General features: G+C 38.0%; 1 protein-coding gene across 1 annotated transcript in view; it reads left to right on the top strand.

Annotated features, from left to right (window-relative positions):
- Positions 1-1,111: 1,111 nt before the first annotated feature.
- The window catches only part of ADAMTS3 (ADAM metallopeptidase with thrombospondin type 1 motif 3), a 248,726-nt gene continuing 229,403 nt past the window's right edge, over positions 1,112-20,434 (top strand). Inside the window, exons 1-2 of the mRNA XM_049789927.1 lie at positions 1,112-1,222; positions 2,697-2,724. Coding sequence (XP_049645884.1) covers positions 1,154-1,222; positions 2,697-2,724 — 97 coding nt within the window. The 5' untranslated portion in view covers positions 1,112-1,153. The remainder of the gene's footprint in view (positions 1,223-2,696; positions 2,725-20,434) is intronic.

Here is a 20,434-nt window from a genome sequence, read left to right as displayed (position 1 = left end):
TAAAGCTCTGGAATGGCTCTCGGACCCTCCCCCTGCCTATAATTAACTCAATGCCTACCGCCGGCCACATCGGGGACCCTGGGCACCCCAACCTTGGCCACCTCCACACCTCCCACCTTCCCATCTGGCAGGGCCCGGGAGAGGACTCCAGGTCGGGGTCCGAGTCCGGCTGTCTTGGAGCCTGGGAGTGATTTCCAGCCTTCTTTCTTTCTACCTTCGCCCCACTCAGCCCCGAGCGATTCTTCCCAATGCTCCCCATTCCTCCCGATCCTCCCCCGCCGGCCGCGCCCTCCCGGGTGCAAAGAGGGGGGTGCGCGCCGGGCTGGGGCCCCGAGTGACGTGGGCGCTGCGGCGGGAGGGGCGGCCAGGGGTGGGTGGCTGCGCGTTTCCCGAAGCCTTTTTAGCGCCCCACGGGTCGCAGGCAGCGAGCAGACGGAGGCTCCAGCCGAGCCACAGGAGCCCCGCGAGCGCCCCATTTCCCTCCTCCCGCCTCTGCTCCCGCTCCTCCTCCGCCTCCTGCTCCTGCGCCTCCCGCCCCGCCGCAGTGCGAGCCGCCGACTCGCTCGCCCGCCCGCAGCCTCTTCTTTCTCCCGCTCGCTCTGGCCCGTCGCTCTCTCCGACTCTCTCTGTCCTACTCCGGGGCCCCCCTCAAGCATTCTCCGCGCCGATCATTGGTGCAAAGAAGCCGAAGCTGAGCCGCTTTGGGGAGTTGAACTCCCCCGGCCCCTTCCTTCTTCCTTCCTTCCTTTCCCCCAGCTCCCCAGCGCAGCCCCTGCCTTGCCCCGCGGTACCTTTTTTTTTTCCCTCTCCCGCACGCTCAGATTTTTGGGGAGGGGATTTTGGGGGGGGGTGAGAAGGTGAAGTGGAGAGAACTTGCCCAGCCGAGGGGCCAGTTTCCCGAGCTTAGATTGATTGCCTTTTCATTTCAAGCCAGGCACAGATTTTAATTTTTTCCCCCCCAAATTTTGCATCTCTTCTTTTTTTTCTTCCTCCCTTCTTCTTTTATTATTCTTATTCTTATTCTTATTCTTCTATTTCTTTTTTTCTTTTCTCTAAAGAAACTTAGTTGGCTGGGGGATTTGTGTGCTCTGGGCATCGCTTGGGTTATTTTTTTTTTTTCCCCCTGGGAGTTGAAAAGTGAACTCGACTCGGAATGGTTGTCCTGTCACTTTGGTGGCTAGCAGCCGTCCTGGGAGAGATGAAGACCTCAGCGGATGGACAAGTAAGTGGCCAAGAGTCACCTTAGAAAGAGTGACCCCATTCTCCCCCCCCACCCCACTTCCTCATCTCCTCCCATCCCTCTTCTCTATCATCCTCTCTTTCTCTCCCACCTTTCCCCCTGTAGTTTCCTGCCCCCCACCCCTCAGCAGTGGCTTTCCCAGGGCTGGGCGCTGTGTGCGGGACTTTGGGGTGTGTGTGTGGGGGTGTGTCGGCTGCGGGGCGGGGGTTGGGGTTGGGGGGATTGAATTGCAGGAGAAGTTGGGATTGCCACTTCTGGGAACCCAGACTCGTCCCACCTAGGGCTTCACCACTTGGCAGCGTCCCTAATTCCTGGTGAATTAACTGCAGCAGCGTCCCCTCGGGACCCTTTGGGGTTCCCCTTTCCCGGCCGCTGGGTCCAGGACCCCGGGGCTCTGCTAAACTGCTGCCCGAGCAGGATTCGAGGGGCTTTTCTCTCTCTCTGCAGACTGACTCACAGTTTTTTTCGGGCAGCACCAGGCTGGGGTTTCAGGAAGTTTTTGGCTGGGACCCGGAGCCATCCAGCAGACACGTGTCCTGGGAGGGAAGGACCGCCCTGGGGCCAGGGTTTGACAGTTGGGGAAGGGGTGGCCTGCGGACTTTTCTACCCAGCATTTTCCTGGGCGCAAGCTGGAGGCGCCAGGACTTTGCTCCCCACCCCCAGCTGCTCAGCCCCTTGTCTTTTAAAAGCTAAATCAAGTACCAGAGAGAGCAGCTCCTTTTCATTGTGGCCCAGCCCCCAGCTTCCCAGGTGAACCCCAAGGCTGTCAGGAGCGTTCTTGGGGATAGCTCCGCCAAGTAGTAAATCACCTGTTTACATAGCCTTTGGGACTTTGGCTACAGAGTTGCTCTGTGGGTTTCTTTGTGGCCTCTCTGATCTGTCTGCTCTGACCTAGAGGGTCAAAAACTCAAGAAGTAACTTCGCCCGTTCCAATGGGATAAATCAGGCAGGCTCTCTCTTTTAATAGGGCTTCTTTGCTGATGTCTAAGTTCAGATGGTTCTTTTTTGTAATGTGGACCCAGTTAGTATCTGGAGATGTTAGAAGACAGTGTTAAGTGTCAGTATTTATTTTTGCTGGTTTCTTAATGTTAACATGAAGACGATCAAACAACTCCGTTATTGACTTGACTTAACGCGACTGTTAACAAAAAACACCTACAAACTGAGGTGCAGCCTCTAGGCATCAGTCCCAGCCTTCAGCATCAACTGATTAATGGTGGAAACACACACACACACACACACACACACACACACACACACACACACACTCTCAAGATAAGATGAAACCCAGTAAACACACACACACACACACTCAAGATAAGATGAAACCCAGTAAACACACACACACACACACACACACACACACACACACACACACACACACAAGATAAGATGAAACCCAGTAACTGTTTCTTTTCTTTTCTTTTTCTTTTTTTTTTTTACTCCCTCTTTCCAGGCTATTAATGAAGAAATGGTGCAAATAGGTAAGCCTTGTTCTCAGATGTCACTCTTATCATAGTAGAAAGTAGGGAATGAGGTAAGCTAAGCAAAATAATGTTTCTGAAATCTCTCCCATAGGTGGCTAAAGTTGTTTGCTATCATGGTAGTTTAGGAACATTGCTATTTTTCTTTTTCATCAGGTTGAGTTTTAATGATGTAATGATACAAGAGAATAAATAATATGATAATAAATAAATTATAAATAATGCAAGAGAATAAATTTTCTCTTGTATTTGGACTTTCTATTGGACTTTTAAATCAATTTTTTTTTGCATTAGACACATTTGGTACTTCCGACCCACATGGGGATTGGAAAAGGGTAAGGAGAAAAAAAATCTGTGTGTGTAAGATTAGAGCAGCGCATCTTACTAGAAGAGAAGGCAAGATGTAAGACTTCAGTACAAAATATGAGTAAATTTTACCTCAGCTTCTCTTAGTTCATGTGCTTAAAAATTATTTTCTAAATATGTGTAAAAAAGCTGTTTACATACTGTATCTAAAATTTTACTATTATATAATGAGGTGAAAATTATTTTAGGGGATCAGAGCCTTTGCAGGGGTCTCAAACTCAATTTACCTGGGGGCCACAAGAGGCAAAGTCGGGGTGATCCTTGAGTGCAAAGTCAGTAGTAAGCCTTGAACATTGGGGGGTGTGACCCAAACAGTTAAAACAAAACAAAACAAAAAAAGATTCCTATAGGGCAGGGCCACAAAACGTTGTACAGAGGGCCACAAAGGGCCCGGCCGCGAGTTTGAGACCCCTGGTAGTGGATAGGGCATTTACTTTGCACATGGCTGAACTGAATTCTATTCCTGGCACCCTATGGTCCAGTGAGCTTTCCAGTGTAACACCTGATTACAGAGCCAGGAGTAACTCCTGAGCATTGCCTGGTGTGTCACCTCCCCCCCCCTAAAAAAAAAAGAAAAAAATTTTACCCATTTTACAAGTGATGAGATTGAGATCCTGAAAGGGTAAGTAACATATCAAGTCAACCCAAATTTTATAGTTGTTTTAGAAGCTGTTTATAATTGTTCTGTATTCAAAGACCAGAAGTCATAGGCAAGAAGCCAGGCACCATTCAGTCTTTAAAAATGCATTTAATTTGAAAAGATAAAGGTTTATTTTTGGTCAGAGTACTTAGAATGTGTAAAGTATTCATTTTCAGGATATACTGTAAAGTCATCTTTTAAATGAATATTTATTACAGACATTTTTACAAAGTTATTGCCCATATGCTATGTAGTGGACTCAGTCTTGGTTGCTTTATAGTATCATTGTTATACAATTGTCACAATCAGCCACGCTCCAAGGTAGGAACACCATTGTGTTTATTTTAGAAATGAAGTAAATGAAATGAAAGAGGTTTAGGATGCTTCTTCTGCTAGTGCTTAGTGGAGAGCTAGAGTGATTCCATATTTGTAGTCTGAAGAGGGGAACCTAAGATTGTAAAGAATCTTGTGAACCCAGGATTGTACAGATCAGACATGCCTGAGTAGCTTGATGTAGATTAGCAAATGTCAGAATACTTCTTTCTGCTCTCTGTTTAGAATCGCTGGATCTCTTATCCAAATGTAGGCCTCAATAGTAAGAAAAAAGCAAAGCAGAGAGTAGAGTAATGAACAAGAGCTGCATTATAGCACAGCAAGTAGGGTGTTTGCCTTGCACACTGCTGACTGGGTTTCAAACTCAGGTATCCCATATGATTCCCTGAGCCTGCCAGGAGTGATTTCTGAGTGCAGATCCAGGAGTAAATTCTGAATACATGACCCCCGAAAAGAACTACATTAAAATATAGTGTATATGAAATTATGTATTTTATTACTTATACATTTAATTTTAACATAAAGTATCTGGTTTTTAACATATAATAAGAGAGTTGAATTTTAGTTGTCTACTCCAGTAGTGTTTGGGGCCTATAGCTGGCATGGTGTTTAGGGGTCACTTTTTGCAGTGCCCAGAGGATCATGCAGTATTGGGCATGAAACCTGGTGCTCCCATATGCAAAGCATGTGCTCCTGCCCTTCGAGCTAGATTTCTGGTTCTTGAAAAGCCTTTTTAAAAGGGGGTGGAGCTATAGTACAGTGGGAAAGGCACTGACCCATGTTTCATCTCCAGCACTAAATACAGTTACTGAAATATTGACAGGAGTGATTATTGGTAATCTATTACTTCAGAAAATAAATAGTACAGGTTGCTAAAATTGGAATGAGGAAAGTATTAGCAGTATGGAAGAAAGGAGGGCAGGGTTTTAGAATTATTAGATTGATTGCTCGTAAATTCTTCAGATTTGGGATTTTTCTTTTTTATTATCATATTTATTTTTTGGAGAACTTTATTTTTTTTATCATTTTTAGTTATTATTTTTTGTTTTACCCTGTAATGCTCAGGAGCTATTCTAGGATCACTATTTGATTGGCAGTCCTGGCATTGTTCAGTGGATCATGTAGTGCTGGGTCTTGAACCTGTGCCTACAGCAAGCAAAGCATGTACTTTAACTTTTTGAGCTATTACCCTAGCCTTATGATGATTGTGTGGAAAGAAAAAGTAAAGAAAGTAAATGGATTTGATTCATGAGTCTTGTGGTAGCAAAAGTTTAGCACTCTCAGTTGGGAATAATTGTGTTACAATAATTTAAGTAGCTTTTCAGAGGGATTTTAAACACATTTAAGAACTTAAAAGCACTGGTGAAAAATATTTCCCTTTTCTGTCTCTGTACATTAAGGAGTTGATAATTTGGCAGTATGGTAAAATGCATTTCTCTGCATATTAATATTTTTTCCAAAAACTGAGTTTTTCTAATATAATTTAGAAAAGAATTAAAAATATGTCTGATGAGCTTTGCCCTTTTGGACTAGGGTGACTTTTACTTAGATGACAGTTTTTTGTTGCATATAGGATAGAATATTTGTAATTCATCACTTACGTAGTATATCATACTGGATATTGCTTCTTTCCTTCTCTCTCCACTATTAGTATTTGGGAAAGTAGGATTCATCTACAGATAATAGAAAAATTTGAACTCTGACCTAATTCTCTGATCCTTTGTCAACCAGACAAGTATTATGTGCATGCCTCTCTCACTGCTACCTGTCTCCATCCATCCATCCCCCACCCATTTATTCATTTATCCTCCCATCCATCCATCCATCCATCCATCCATCCATCCATCCATCCATCCATCCACCCATCCACACATACCTTATTGCACATGTTTGAATGTATATGTATTGTGCGTAAGTTTGTGTTATGAGGCAATTAATAGACTTTTTGGTATATCAGAGACTTCTTTTATTTCTGACTTAGAGTATGGCCTTGGTAATATTCCTAGACTAATTGTAGGTAGCTGGCTGGCTTGGGTAAGAAGATTTGCTCTGTGACACATGTGGCTTAGGAAATAGTAGTAGTTCTATAATATACATATTATATGATTATCATATATTTATTATATTATAATATTAAAATATAACAACAATAATAAGAAAATCTTAAAAGAATGCTCTTATTTCTTTTGTTTCATAAGCCACCACTTTAAGATAGCCTGAATATCATTAGAGGAAAAAACAATATGAAGCCTTGGTGTTAAGCTGTATTCCCTTCTGTACTATCTGTTTTAGAATTGGGACACAGTCATCATTCTGTACCTTTTTTGTTTCTAAAGATTCAAATTCTGTTACATTCTTTCTAGAAAATTGCTAACCCAGTCTGTGCAAATATAATATACTATGGGGACAGAGAAACAGTACAGTGGGTAAAATGTTTGTCTTGCATGTAGTTGATCCCAGTTCTATCTCTGTCATTGCCTATAGTCCCTTAAGCAGAAGTGATTCCTAGGCACAGAGACAGGATTCAGGAATGGCCCTCAAACCAATATATATACATATATATATATTTATCAGTGAATTTTTAATCTATCTATCATCTATCATCTCTTTCTATCATCTTTATCTATCTGTCATTATCTAATTTACCTGGGTGCTGGATTTTTTAAAATGTGTTTGATCTGTGTTCTACAGGCTTAATTTATTTTCAAGAAAATGAGGTTGACAATGTGTATAGGGTCTGTTTTCTTTTTTTTTAAATAACTTTATTTATTTATTTATTTATTTATTTGGATTTTAACCACACCCAGTGGTGCTCAGGGGTTGCTCCTGGTTCTGCAGTCAGCAATTGCTCTTGGTAGGCTCTATGGGCCATATGGAATGCCAGAGATGGAACTCAAGTCAGCCACTTTCTAGGCAAATGTTCTTTCCACTGTGCTATCACTCCGGCCCCAATAGGGTTTATTTTAAATGTTCTCAAATTCTCCTTGGAATTTTTTTTAAGTTTACCCCACAAAACTCAGGGAACTAGGTATATTGACTGTGAATCTATTTTATCTTTTATATGTATTTGGCAAGTGAATTGAATTGTGTGTCATATTGGCATACTTTTTAGGACTGATATAGAACAAATGAGATCATTTGTTCGTACTAGGAAAAATGAGATAAATTAAGTAAAATATTTTAATCTAGGTTACAAGACTGAAAGTGATGCATTGGAAACTAAAATGTATAAAATGTATAATGTTAGCTACCTGACAAAACATTATTTTTCTTTGTGAATAAGGATTATGTTCTTGGCTTTTTTGAGTTAGCTACCATTGAAGATCAACATGATGTTAAATAATTTAAATTTCTTAGATGAGATGTGAATTGCAACTTCTCATCTATCACTTGCATTTCATTATGACTGTTTATCTAAAATGTTTCTTCCACATACTTCCCTGTGGGTTTTCTGGTTGTGTGTCACAGTACCAATCAGAAATGTTATGAAACCCAAGTGACCACTGCTTCCAGTATGATTATTTGTAAACATTTCCTACTTGTGGGTAACTAACTCAGATTACCTTGGAAATCCTTAGGGGCCAAGTCCAAATTGCTTGATAAGATTAATAGAAGTCTGGTTGTACTATTTGTACTGGAGGTTAACAATGATGAGTTACATGAAACTCTTTTTTTTTGGGGGGGGCACACCCATTTGATGCTCAGGGGTTACTCCTGGCTAAGTGCTCAGAAATTGCCCCTGGCTTGGGGAGACCATATGGTACGCCGGGGGGGTCTAACCGTGGTCCTTCCTTGGCTAGTACTTGCAAGGCAGACACCTTACCTATAGCGCTACCTCTCCGGCCGCAAATGAACTTGTAATGGCCAAAAGAAACTTAATTTTCAGAATTTTAGGACTTTTTCATTATTCTTTTAAGGAGAGCAATTCACCCCCAAGCCATGTTTTTCTTTTTTTTTTAATATAATTTTTATTTTAATCATAGTGGCTTACATATTGTTGACAATAACATTTTAGGTACATATTAACATAATATCAGGTGGATTCCCATCACCGAATTATCCTCCCTACACTTCCGTTTTCATCCTACCTCCTATATCTTCCTCCCTCACCCCCGGGGCTACTAGAATACGTGGTCCGCTCTGAGCCTAGCTTACTCCTTAGTGGTCCTACACCTGTTTTAGTCTTGGTACCTCCCTTGTTTCCTCCTCTAACTGGGAGGCGGTACTAGATAGTTCCAGTTATGTGGTTTTGTTTGAAGAAGAGAAAAGTGATAAACTGGGATAAAAAATCAAATACACCGAAAAAGGGCAGAGTCCTTCTAGAGATCTCGGTATCTGCACAGGTCAAGGGATGGAACTTATGATGAAGCCTTTCTTTGTGGTTCTAGAAGTTCTGTTCCCTCAGTGTCATATTTTTTATATATTTTATTTAAACACCTTGATTACATACATGATTGTGTTTGGGTTTCAGTCATGTAAAGAACACCACCCATCACCAGTGCAACGTTCCCATCACCAATATCCCAAATCTCCCTCCTCCCCACCCTACCCCTGCCTGTACTCTAGACAGCAAGCCATGTTTTTCTATCACTATTATTTCAAGTGATTGAATTGTTTTGTAATAATTTTCTTTAGTTTCCCTGAATTCTTCAGCTATTTGTTTATAAGCATTATCACAAATTCTTTATAAATGTCATTTTATTACCCTTTTAAGCATACTCTCCCACTCAGGTGATACTTTTAAATTATTATTCATTATTTACTTTAGGGGAAGGTTTGGCCATACTACCCTGAGTAGAGGTGCTCAGGGTCTATTCCCAGTTTATTACATGGGGGTTACTCTATATGTGATTATATATGCTCAGGATCACTCCTGTGTGCAGTGCCTGTGCTCAGTTCTTTAAGTCTTTCTGGCACCTCAAAATGTTATTTTAACTTATTAATAAACTTTATGTAATTGTTTTTCTAAGAAAATCCATTTTCATAATATGATGAATAGTGTTGTTTATAGAAAGTTGCCTGCTTTTCAACTTACTGCTTTGAAAAATACAGAGAATTAATTACTGAATGAAACCAAATTAAAATGATAAATTATGATAAGAGCATTTGATAAAGTTGTTATAACTTGTATTCCTACTTGCAATATTAGAAAGTGTTAATTTTTTTTTATTTTGAGTGAATTTTGACTATATTTTTCTTGACAGTGGAATGTAGTAGAATATTTGGAGGGGCTAGAGCTGTGGCACGTAGTGGTAAGTTGTCTGCCCTGCCATCGCTAGCTTAGGACTGACTGTGGTTCCATCCCCCGGCATCCCATATGGTCCCCCAACCCAGGAGTGATTTATGAGTGCATAGCCAGGACTAACCCCTGAGTGTTACCGGGTGTGGCCCCCCCAAAAAAAAAAGAATATTTGGATAAGTATTCTCTGAAAAGTGCAATGAATTAACTATTTTTCTCATTAGGGACCATTATTTTTTTTTAAAGTGTTTAGTAGTTTACTAAATTTAATTATTTCATAGAAGAAAGTTTGAGAATTGTGCATATGTAGGATAGTAAAGTGTGGGAAATGTTTCTTAGTTTAGAAATCTCTGTTCCCACATGTAATTGATCAATTGTAGATTTCTAAATAGGTTTACATGACTTTGCTGAATATTTTAACTCCCTGGGAGAGATTTTGTGGTAAAATGTCAGTCTATTGTTTATGAGAATGATTGCCACAAATTTAGCATGATGAATCTTGATGGAATTTATACTGAATTGTGAATAGCACAAGATAGTCTTGTCTTGGTTTTGAAGTAATCAATAAAACAAAAATAATATTTGGAAAACTTGTAAAAAGTAAAATAGGACTAAGTAAATGAATCTTCAGAAACTGGCCTTTGAAACCTTTTACATATTTTTTATATTTAGTACATATATTTAATGTGTATATATACAAATGAAAATAAGAAAATAATTGAAATATTTATTCATTTGCATTTGTATAAACTTCTTTTATATGTGAAGTCTAATACTTACTTAAAAATCAAATCAGAATATCCTGAATATCTATATTCATTACATGTTCTCCATTAACTAGGGGCACAGACTCTGTTTCAAACCTGATTTCAAATGACAAAATTAGTTTACTTACTCCCAGATGGCTTTACCCTTTCAAAACATCTCTTCTTATATCTAAAATAGGCATACTACCATTATTTACATTATAGAGTTATAAAGCTTGCAATAGTCTACAGGGGTCCTCAAACTTTTTAAACAGGGGGCCAATTCACTGTCCCTCAGACCATTGGATGGTCTGAATATAGTAAAACCAAAACTTATGAACGAATTCTTATGCACACTGCATATATCTTATTTTGCAATGAAGAAACAAAACAGATACAAATACAATATGTAGCCCACGGGCCATAGTTTGAGGACCACTGGTAGTACATGGTAAGCCATCAGGATGATAGGTATTATTATTTGTGAGTTTACTTTTTACTTCAACCCCAGAACTACCTCATTTTCTTATCCACATTTTTGATATCCCCTCTTGCTAACTTGAATTTCCAGTAACCATAATTGCTGTGCTTGGTTGGAGTTGCTAACCTTTGAATCATTCTGTTCTTCAAATGACAGGACTTTTCGAGTTCTATTTTCATGCATTATTCTTATATTTATATCTCTGTGTAATGTTGCTTAGGTCAAAGAAGTATAACACTAGAGGGAAGTTAATGTGTAAGGAATTACAGAAATGATTATTTTATGTAGATCCCATGTTACCTTATTTTATGTGTATCAACATCCTTCATCTTTTTTTCAGTTGACTGAATTTCACTGAGTTAATGTTCCTGTAGTTGTCGTGATTACTTTGGATGCAAATATTAGAAAGCCAATGTAAGTTTTAGGAAACTTGCAAAAAGTAAAATTTAGTTGTATATAGAAATAATTACCAGGAGTGATTTCTGAGCGCATAGCCAGGAGTAATTCTAGAGCATCTCCAGGTGTGGCCCAAAAACCAAACCCCCTTCAAAAAAAATCAAAAAACAAAAACCCCCAAAATCCTCAAGATTTATCAAGGATAGATAGATCTAGACTCAAGGAGTGACAGAATTTTTTCTCTCTCTTGTCTCTCCTTCCCTCTCTCTCCCTCATAAAGTTCATATCCCCATCCTCTTTTTACTATATTTCTTATTTTTTCTCTATGTTTGTAAAATTGGTGTCATTTTCCCAAACCCCTTCCTCAGTATGTCATCAATATCTCTAGTGTGTCACCAACAACCGTAGAATAATTTAATTATTCACTTTTCCAGACTTTTGTGATACCTCTTGTAAAATATACTGATAGGGCCTTTTTTGGCTACCTGGCTTGAAACTCAGGTTCATTCATTAACTGTTTGTTGTGGTTATGGGGTGCAGCATTTTGATCATCTTGGATTAAGATAACATGAATGATAATTGAGATGCAATTATAGAAGAATGGATACAAGGAGGCACACCTCTTTAGTAATGCCACAACTGTAATGGCTTGCAAGAACACTAAGTGAGAAAATAATGAGATCATTAGGAATAAAAATCCCCCCATGTTTATGTCTCAATCTTTGGAATCTGTGAATATCTTATATGATGTGATAAAGAATGTTTGTAGGCAAAAGTTAAAACTGATAATCAGTGTTTATTATTGTGATAGGAAGTTAACCAGAAGATCTCTATAAATGAAAGGACATGAAAGAGAGAACTTAAGAGGCTTAAAAGATAACAACAAAAATGTCTTAATACTATGTTGTTGTCTTTGAAGATGGAAGAAGAAAACCATGAGCCAGAAACTTCCAGTACCTGTGGAAGGTTCCAGAAATCCCTAGATTTTCAAAATAACATTGCAGATCATGATTTTAATCCTTTGAGACCTATTTTAGACTTTTGACCGCTAGAGCTGTAGGATGATATTATATTATATTGTTTTAGACTGCAAAGTGAGTGATACTTTTATTATAGCAGAAAAATGAATCCAATAGAGTGGCCTAATAGACTGCCTCAATTTCTCATACTTTTATAAATCTGGGAGTCAGACCCATAGACTTAGAAAATATAATTACCACCATAAGAATATTTTGAGTGGAAAGCATTAAAAATGCTACCCACATTACTTATTTGTTTTATTTTCCTTAACTAAAGTCAATTTTAGGGGACACGTGGGCATTTGGAAACAAATGCTAAATTTCCTGAATTTATATTTATACTCAGTGTTATTTTTAGAATTATTATTATTATTATCAACACATTTAAAATATTAATTTTAAGAATGCTTAAATCTTTACATCTATAAAATCTCAAACGGTGCTAGGTACAACCAATGGAACCTCTTTATAGAGTATAAAATGTTAAGAGTTTAATATTTGAGCCTCAACTTAAAAATTCTTTACTTTGTTATCATATTATTGATAAAATCATTATAAGATGTAGCAAAAAAGGAAATTACTTGGAAAAATTTTTTGAAACAGTATATTCAGGTTTGTCCCCCTACTCTTGAAAGATCTTCATTTACCTGATTTCGTGTTACGAAGAACTAAAGAACATGCTGTTCTTTCCTGAATGACTCTCTTGAACATAAACATTGTGTAATTTTTACAAATATTTATTAGAAATACAATTTTAAAAAATGAGGAGAATTTTGAAGTTCACACTATTTGCTCTTTCTTAGTAATGAGTCAAAAACTAGTCTCTACCCCTCAATTTTCTTGGTCAAGAATCTCTGGTGATGAAAAGAGGTTTGCAACTACTAAAAGGCAGCAAAGAATTTCTCTGCTTTGTGGTGATGAGAAAATGCCTCGAGAAGATGAAGTGAGGAATAAAGACTGTGTTCAGAATTCCGGCCTGTATCACCATGAATTTTTAATTTATCTGAAAGAAAATATGTGGTTTTCTTGTCTCTTCTGTGTTTACAGCCTGAAAGCCCTTTGACATGTGATGTCTTCTTTAATGTTCACTGGTTACCCCTCTCATATCTTTTCTGGAGCAGCTGGCTCCTGTCATTTTTGATGAAAGTCATTCTCTTACTCTTGGCTCAGGATTTGGAAATGTTGAGCTGTGTCTGTAACTGATCTTAAAAATGCTTACTTACTTTATTTTTGTGGCCAGATTGTTGTATACTGATCATTTGTACCTGATCAATGACATGGCCTATGTGTACCTTCTCTTTATAGTTAGATAATTATTCATTCTTGAATGAGAATCCTGGTTTGGGGTTGTTTTGTAGTTATAATAATATGGACTTTAGGGCTTTTGTTAACATGGACCTTAAGATATGGGCCGGAGAGATAGCATGGAGGTAAGGCCTTTGCCTTTCTTGCGGAAAGATGGTGGTTCGAATCCCAGCATTCTATATGGTCCCCTGTGCCTGCCAGGGGCAATTTCTGAGCATAGAGCCAGGAGTAAACCCCTGAGGGCTGCTGGGTGTGACCCCTCCCAAAAAATATATCCCAAACACTATGTTGTTCAGGAATGGAGAACAGGAAAAGCCTAGGGGTGCTGGGATAGATTCTAAATTGACTTCTGCTATAATAGCTCTAGCTAAATAATAGGGTAGTGTAATCATATCACATATTACTGCGTATTAAAATACTATTAAAAAAATAAAATACTATTAGCTAAACCTTAGTTTATGAAACTGGGACTTGATTGCACATGAAGCTATAATTATTTTGGGGATCATGAAAAATTTGGAAGCAGTAAAATGTTTCTGAACATGTAAGGATAAAAAATTAATTCAAAAATATGTAATGAATCTGAGATATGATAGTGCTCATCTGTGTTACATTTCTCTGACTAAAAGAGGTTAGAAGTTGAAAAAGTTTAGACTCTGAGAGAAATGAAGCCCTTTATATCTTTTACCTCCTTTTGGCCCCCATTATTCATTCTTATTTTGCAGGTAACTTCTTTAAGACTTAGTTTTCAGAATTTGATTGTAGGATGCCAAAGAGTGAATCATTCTGACACCAGAATTTAAATTTAGTGCTATCTACTTCCAGACCTTTAAACATTAACCATTCTATCCTATTTCTTTTCTTGCTTGTGAACTGGAGTCACTGCATCAATCACAAGTGTTCCAATATGTTGTGTGCATGGAGTAGTTTTGGTTTTTGTTTGATCCGAAGAAATGTTAATGATTACTGGCAGCTTTGTACTTCTGTTTCTTTAGGTCCTAGCAATGTTGATTGTACTACTGGAGTTTTTAATGTTCTATAGAGTGTTCTTTTTAATGACTTGGGGCCATATAATATCCTGTAGGTGCTATCAGTGGTGTGATATTTAATGACAATGTAAGAACAGTGCCAATCTTCAGTTATTAGCTCATGTGACAAAATAGTTAAAGTGTGTTCATTTTATACTTTGAGGGATTCTCAAGAAACCCTACTTCCAGAAATAGCTAATTGATCACTTTTCTCCACAGACACTGGTGACAGGAAACATAGTAATATACTACATCTCTGTCCCCCCAAATGTAAAATCTCTACAAGGGCAACATAAGCATAAAATCTTTGTACCCATGGATATTTTTATTAATTATATACAGGCAAGTCAATTCAATGAGATCTAGGAATCTAATTAGAGGAATGTGTCTGAATTAGTTAGCAGGGAAGGCTTCTAGAAAACATGGTACTTGAGATAGATTTTGTGGGCTGTTTGGATTTACACATTCAGAAACAAAGCAACAGATTCCCTGGAAGTACAGTAAACTAGGGCTTCAAGGGAAGGTAGGATTAAGTGGGATTAAGCCGAGGCCACATTGGAATGTTTCAGTAGAATAATATGAGAAATGATGTTGAAAAGAGATTAAGAGGAATTGGGTCAGAGAGATAGTTTAGTAGATAGTATGCTTGTTTTGTACAAGACCAATCCAAGTTCCATTCCTTACACAACATATGTTCTCAGTATTAAGAGTGATCCCTCACTACAGAGCCACAGAAGCCCTAAGCATCACTGGATATAACCTCAAGGATCCTTCCCTCCAAGAAAGAAAGAAAGAAAGAAAGAAAGAAAGAAAGAAAGAAAGAAAGAAAGAAAGAAAGAAAGAAAGAAAGAAAGAAAGAAAGAAAGAAAGAAAGAAAGAAAGAAAGAAAGAAAGAAAGAAAGAAAGAAAGAGAGAGAGAGAGAGAGAGAGAGAGAGAGAGAGAGAGAGAGAGAGAGAGAGAGAGAGAGAGAAAGAAAGAAAGAAAGAAAGAAAGAAAGAAAGAAAGAAAGAAAGAAAGAGAGAGAAAGAAAGAAAGAGAGAAAGAGAGAAAGAAAGAGAGAGAGAAAGAGAGAGAAAGAGAGAAAGAGAGAGAAAGAAAGAAAGAAAGAAAGAAAGAAAGAAAGAAAGAAAGAAAGAAAGAAAGAAAGAAAGAAAGAAAGAAAGAAAGAGAAAGAAGGGAGGGAGGGAGGGAAGGAAGGAAGGAAGGGAGAAAGAGAGAAAGAAAAAGAGAGAGAAAGAGAGAAAGAAGAAAGAAGAAATAAATAAATTAGGGAGAGAGTACAGAAGACTTTCAATAAAATTTAAAATAGTTTAGACAGTAAAGCTTATTTTTTCTATGCTCTTGGTTTTTATGAAGTAAGGTTTAGTTAGTAGATGATAGTTCAAGTAATATTCAGGTTTAAACTACAACATTGAAAAGATATCAATTTTATGAATCCTTTTGAGCTTGGATTGATGACAAACTATTGAAACTATTTAGAGAGAATAAACAGTAGTCTTAGTAACTTGCATTTATTGACCTCTTACTATGTGCCAGTGCTGTAAGAATTTTGAAATAATTCAGCCACTCAGTTTTTATAAGGCTATAAATTAAATACTAGTATCCTCAGTTTTACAGAAGTATTTTTATATTCTTATATAAAGAGCGTTAAGTGATCAAAATCACAAAAGTAGTAAATGGATCTAAGGATTTTAGATCCAGTGCTTTACAATAATTTTACTGGCAGTAATGTTGACAACATATTGGTACAATTTGTATAATATTTGGTAGCAACAAATTTTATCAGCGAAATTTGGGTTTGGAAAAAAAGCTAGCTTTTTAGGTAAGGATGAAAAAGACTTGAATGTTTTGAGTAATTAGAAGAAAGGAGTTTACAATAAGAGAACTTTTGAGGAAAAATCAGGAGCACTTGAATTGAAGTTATCTTTTTGGCCTGGGGTTTGGGAAAATCAGCATATTAATGAATAAAAATAATCAAGTCAGGAAGACAATCTGGATACTCAGGTGAAAAAAAGAAGTTTGTTTTGTTGTTGTTGTTGCTGTTGTTTGTTTTGTTGGCCACACTTGGTTGTGTTCAATGGTCATACCTGGCTTTTTGCTTAGGAATCATTCCTGACAGTGTTCAGTGGGGCACCATATGAGATTGCCAGGATCCAACTTAGTTTGACCATACTCACTGTACTATCCATATGACCCCGCAATAATTCTCAGAGACAAAGGAGATGAGGGCTAGAAGGTGCAGCTCATGACATGAAGTTCACCACAAAGAGTGATGAGTGCAGTTAGAGAAATAACTACATTGAGAACTATCATAACAATGTGAGTGAATGAGGGAAGTAGAAAGCCTGTCTCGAGTACAGGTGTGGGTGGGGTGGGGAGGAGGGAGATTTGGGACATTGGTGGTGGGAATGTTGCACTGGTGAAGGAGAGTGCTCTTTACATTACTGAAATCATACAACTATAATTATATTTGTAATCACCGTGTTTAAATAAAGATAATTAATAAATAAAAATAGAAGTTTTACTCATATATCTAAACAGTTGATAGGATCAGAGACATAGCAAAGGTACTTGCTTTACAATGTGGCTGACCTCAATTTGATCACTGGCAACACATATAATCCCCTAAATACTATCAGAAGTGGTCCCTGAGCACAAGGCTAGGAATAATTTCTGAGCACCACTAGGTGTAGCCTCAATCTACCCATATAAATTTTTTAAGTGAAGATATTAAGACGTGGACTGTTTAGATTTTAATGCTAGATTTATTATTGTTATTTTTTCTTTTAATCGTTTTTTCACTACGGACCAATACAAATGCATGTTAATGAACCAAATGATTAAAGAAGGGAAACTTAGAAAAATCAAAATGAGTGGACATTAAAACAAAAATACTCAGTATTTCAGGGATTTTATATACAAAATTAGAACATTGTCTCTCCAAATCTTTTGATATAAGTTTTGTGATGTATGAATGCACACACACACACACAAATATCACTAACACATACATATTCATATGAATGTAAGAATCTGGTTGTTTCATGAAGTATCAGGAGGAAGACGACCTCCAAATTATAATTTCAAAGTTGGACTCTGCAACAAAGAATTTAACTATGAGAAAGCAAAAGAATTATTTGTTTTATAGACTGTCAACAGAAAAGTTTCAGTACTTGTTCTTAAAGGTAGTTCAAACATTTTCAGGAGATCCTATACAAAATAACCCTTCTCTTGCATATCTGGGTGTTGCATATGTTGAGAAGCAGCAAATGTATTAAATGTGTGGTACATAGCAAATGGGAGAGGGGAAGAAGTCTTTACTTGAAGAGTTTGTGAGCCAAATTAACAATGCACTCCTTCCTCTTTTCCCCAATTGTTGTCAGGCTCTGTTATACAGAAGAGAACACAGTTTCTCTGCCAGGATCATTTGTAACATCAGAATGAGGAGAGAGGTATTGAGCTTTGCAAACTCTTATTATTCTCAGTCTTAGCAATCACAGATGTCATTCATTCTTCTGGGAAGGATGGACTGAGGGATTCAGATTCCTACAGAATACTCCAAAGAAAAGTCTGTTCTTTGGAGAGTAAGTCAGGTTGAAGGCACCAACTAATTTAAGAAAACATAATTCCATCTACTGGCAATGTTTTCATTAATTATTGGGAAGAGGTAAGGAATAGATGTTTTTTCAAGGTCTTCTTAGTTTTTGACTTGCCTAGTTGTAATTCTGTGTATCCAGAGGGATTGCAAAGTGGCAGCTAATTTCCTGCTGTGTATGTATAAGGGGGTCTGTTCTGCATTCAGTAGGTCTGTTTTAATGATTAGAAACTTTTTGTTGTTTTTGCTCATAGGAACTTTAAATATAAGAACTGGATTTAAAAAAAAATCTAGTCACTTAGAGTCTATCCAAAATTTATAAACTAAATTCATGCTGTCGAAGTAGGTAATAATTTGTGTCATTAGATTTGCTAGCATTCATTGTTTCAGGATAAATTATTGTTTAGGAAATGACAAAGAATCTAATATCATTATTCATTATTCATTTATAGTTTCAAGTTTTGTTTTAGGCTCTGGGGAATAGTACTGAAGAGAACAGATATACCCTCCTGTTTTCTTGAAATTAATATATGAGTGGAATAGAAATAACAGTTTATTGAGTGTCTTATCATGGGATATTTGGGGAAAAAAGTAAATATTTCTATTATTTATCTTTTAGCTGTTAAAGAGTGATTAGTTGGTCGCTGTTGGTTAAGGACAGACTTCACTTGAGGGTCATTTAAGTCAATACCTGAAAGAATTGAGTCAACTCTGTGACTCATTGGAGTAAGACATTTTGGCAGAGGCCCCAGCAAACAGAATGGCCTTGATATGTGAGAGTTCCAAGTATAGGATCTAGAAAGCTATTTTCCTCTAAGTGGCATGTTTTTTGAGAAGAGTGATATGATCAAGCATTTAGTTATCTTGGCTTTGTTTAAAGACTAACCTAAAAAGGGAAAAAAACAGAAGCAAGGATAGTTGAGGCTCTAAACTGAGACAATAGTAATTTGGATCATTGCAATAACAAGAAGAATGCAAGCATTGATCAGAGTATATGACATTTTGAAGGTAGAGTAATAGAGTTTGTTAAAATATTAGATTTATAAAATAATAATAAAAATCTTGTAAGTAGGAAAACAAGACAAACAAAACTCCAAAGCAGAGTAATAGATAATATGAATACCCAATAACAACGACAGCAACAAAAATTTGTCATTTGCATCCCTAATCTCAAAATATTAAGTAAAATGAGTTAAATTTAATTTCAATGATACTGTCAAAGTGTAATTCTTTATACATAATTAGTGAAAACTAAAATATTCAATGTAGTACTATTCCTTATAGAAGAGTTTGCCATAACAAAATAAAGAGAGAAATTAATGTAATGCTGGATCTATGTGCATGAAATCATAGAGCTTGGTCTAGGAGTCTGAAAAATAATTAAGATTTGGTTGATGGGTAAGAAAAGTTAAGGATGGTTTAGTTACATTTTAATTTGTGAAACAGGGATGATGGGGTAGCCAGATACTGACCTAAGAAAGGAGAACATCATGGTAGGAGGTTAGATATGACGTTTATTTAAAGGAAATGTAAAATTGAGATGCTTAGTGAATATCTATGTAGAGAGCATCCATTGACAAATGAATTACCTAGAAGAATTCATAAAGCCCAGAGTAGAGAGATGATTGTTATGGCATTCAGAGTCAGATGGGATGAGTTCACTAGTCTAAGAATTTATGTCTGAGAGAAATGTCTAGGGACAAGAACAACACTGTGTGTGTATAGGTTATAAAAATATAGTACCTTGGAAGGAAGTGAAAGGTGAGACCAGGGAAGGAAAGAGGAAACCAGAAGAAATGATGTCTTAGAAAGCAAATGTGGCTCCTCTCACTTCTTTCCCTCCTTCCCTCACCCTTCCTTCCTTCCTTCCTTCCTTCCTTCCTTCCTTCCTTCCTTCCTTCCTTCCTTCCTTCCTTCCTTCCTTCCTTCCTTCCTTCCTTCCTTCCTTCCTTCCTTCCTTCCTCCTTTTCATTCTTCCTTTCTGTCTTTCTTCTTTCTTCCCTCCCTTCCTTCCCCTCCCTCCCTCCCTTCCTTTTTCCTTCCTTCCTACCTTCCTTCCTCTTTTTCATCCTTCTCTCCCTCCCTCCTTCCCTCCCTCTCTCCTTTCCTCCCTCTCTCCTTCCCTCCCTCCTTCCCTTCCTCCCTCCATTCCTCCCTTTCTCCCCTCCTTCCTCCCTCTTTCCCTTCCTCCCTCCCACCCTTCCTTCCCTTCCTTTCTTGTCCCTCTCTCCCTCCTTCCTTCCCGCCTCCCTCCCTCCCCCCTCCCTCCCTCCCTCCCTTCCTCCCTCCCTCCCTCCCTTCCTCCCTCCCTCCCTCCCTTCCTCCCTCCCTCCCTCCTTCCCTCCCTCCCTCCCTCCTTCCCTCCCTCCCTCCCTTCCTTCCTCCCTTCCTTCCTTCCTTCCTCCCTCCCTCCCTCCCTCCCTCCTTCCCTTTCTTCTCTCCCTTCCATTGGTGCATGTATGATGCCAGGCTCTCACCCACCCACCTCCTCTGCATAAAAAAAAGGAAAAAAGAGAAACAAATGTGATATGAAATATGAAATGCAATAGTGAAAGAAAGAG

This window comes from Suncus etruscus, chromosome 16 (genome assembly GCF_024139225.1).
Source record: "Suncus etruscus isolate mSunEtr1 chromosome 16, mSunEtr1.pri.cur, whole genome shotgun sequence".
In the NCBI taxonomy this organism is placed as follows: domain Eukaryota; kingdom Metazoa; phylum Chordata; class Mammalia; order Eulipotyphla; family Soricidae; genus Suncus; species Suncus etruscus.
The sequence above is the reverse complement of the archived record's forward strand: the minus strand, read 5'-3'. Positions and strand labels throughout refer to the sequence as shown.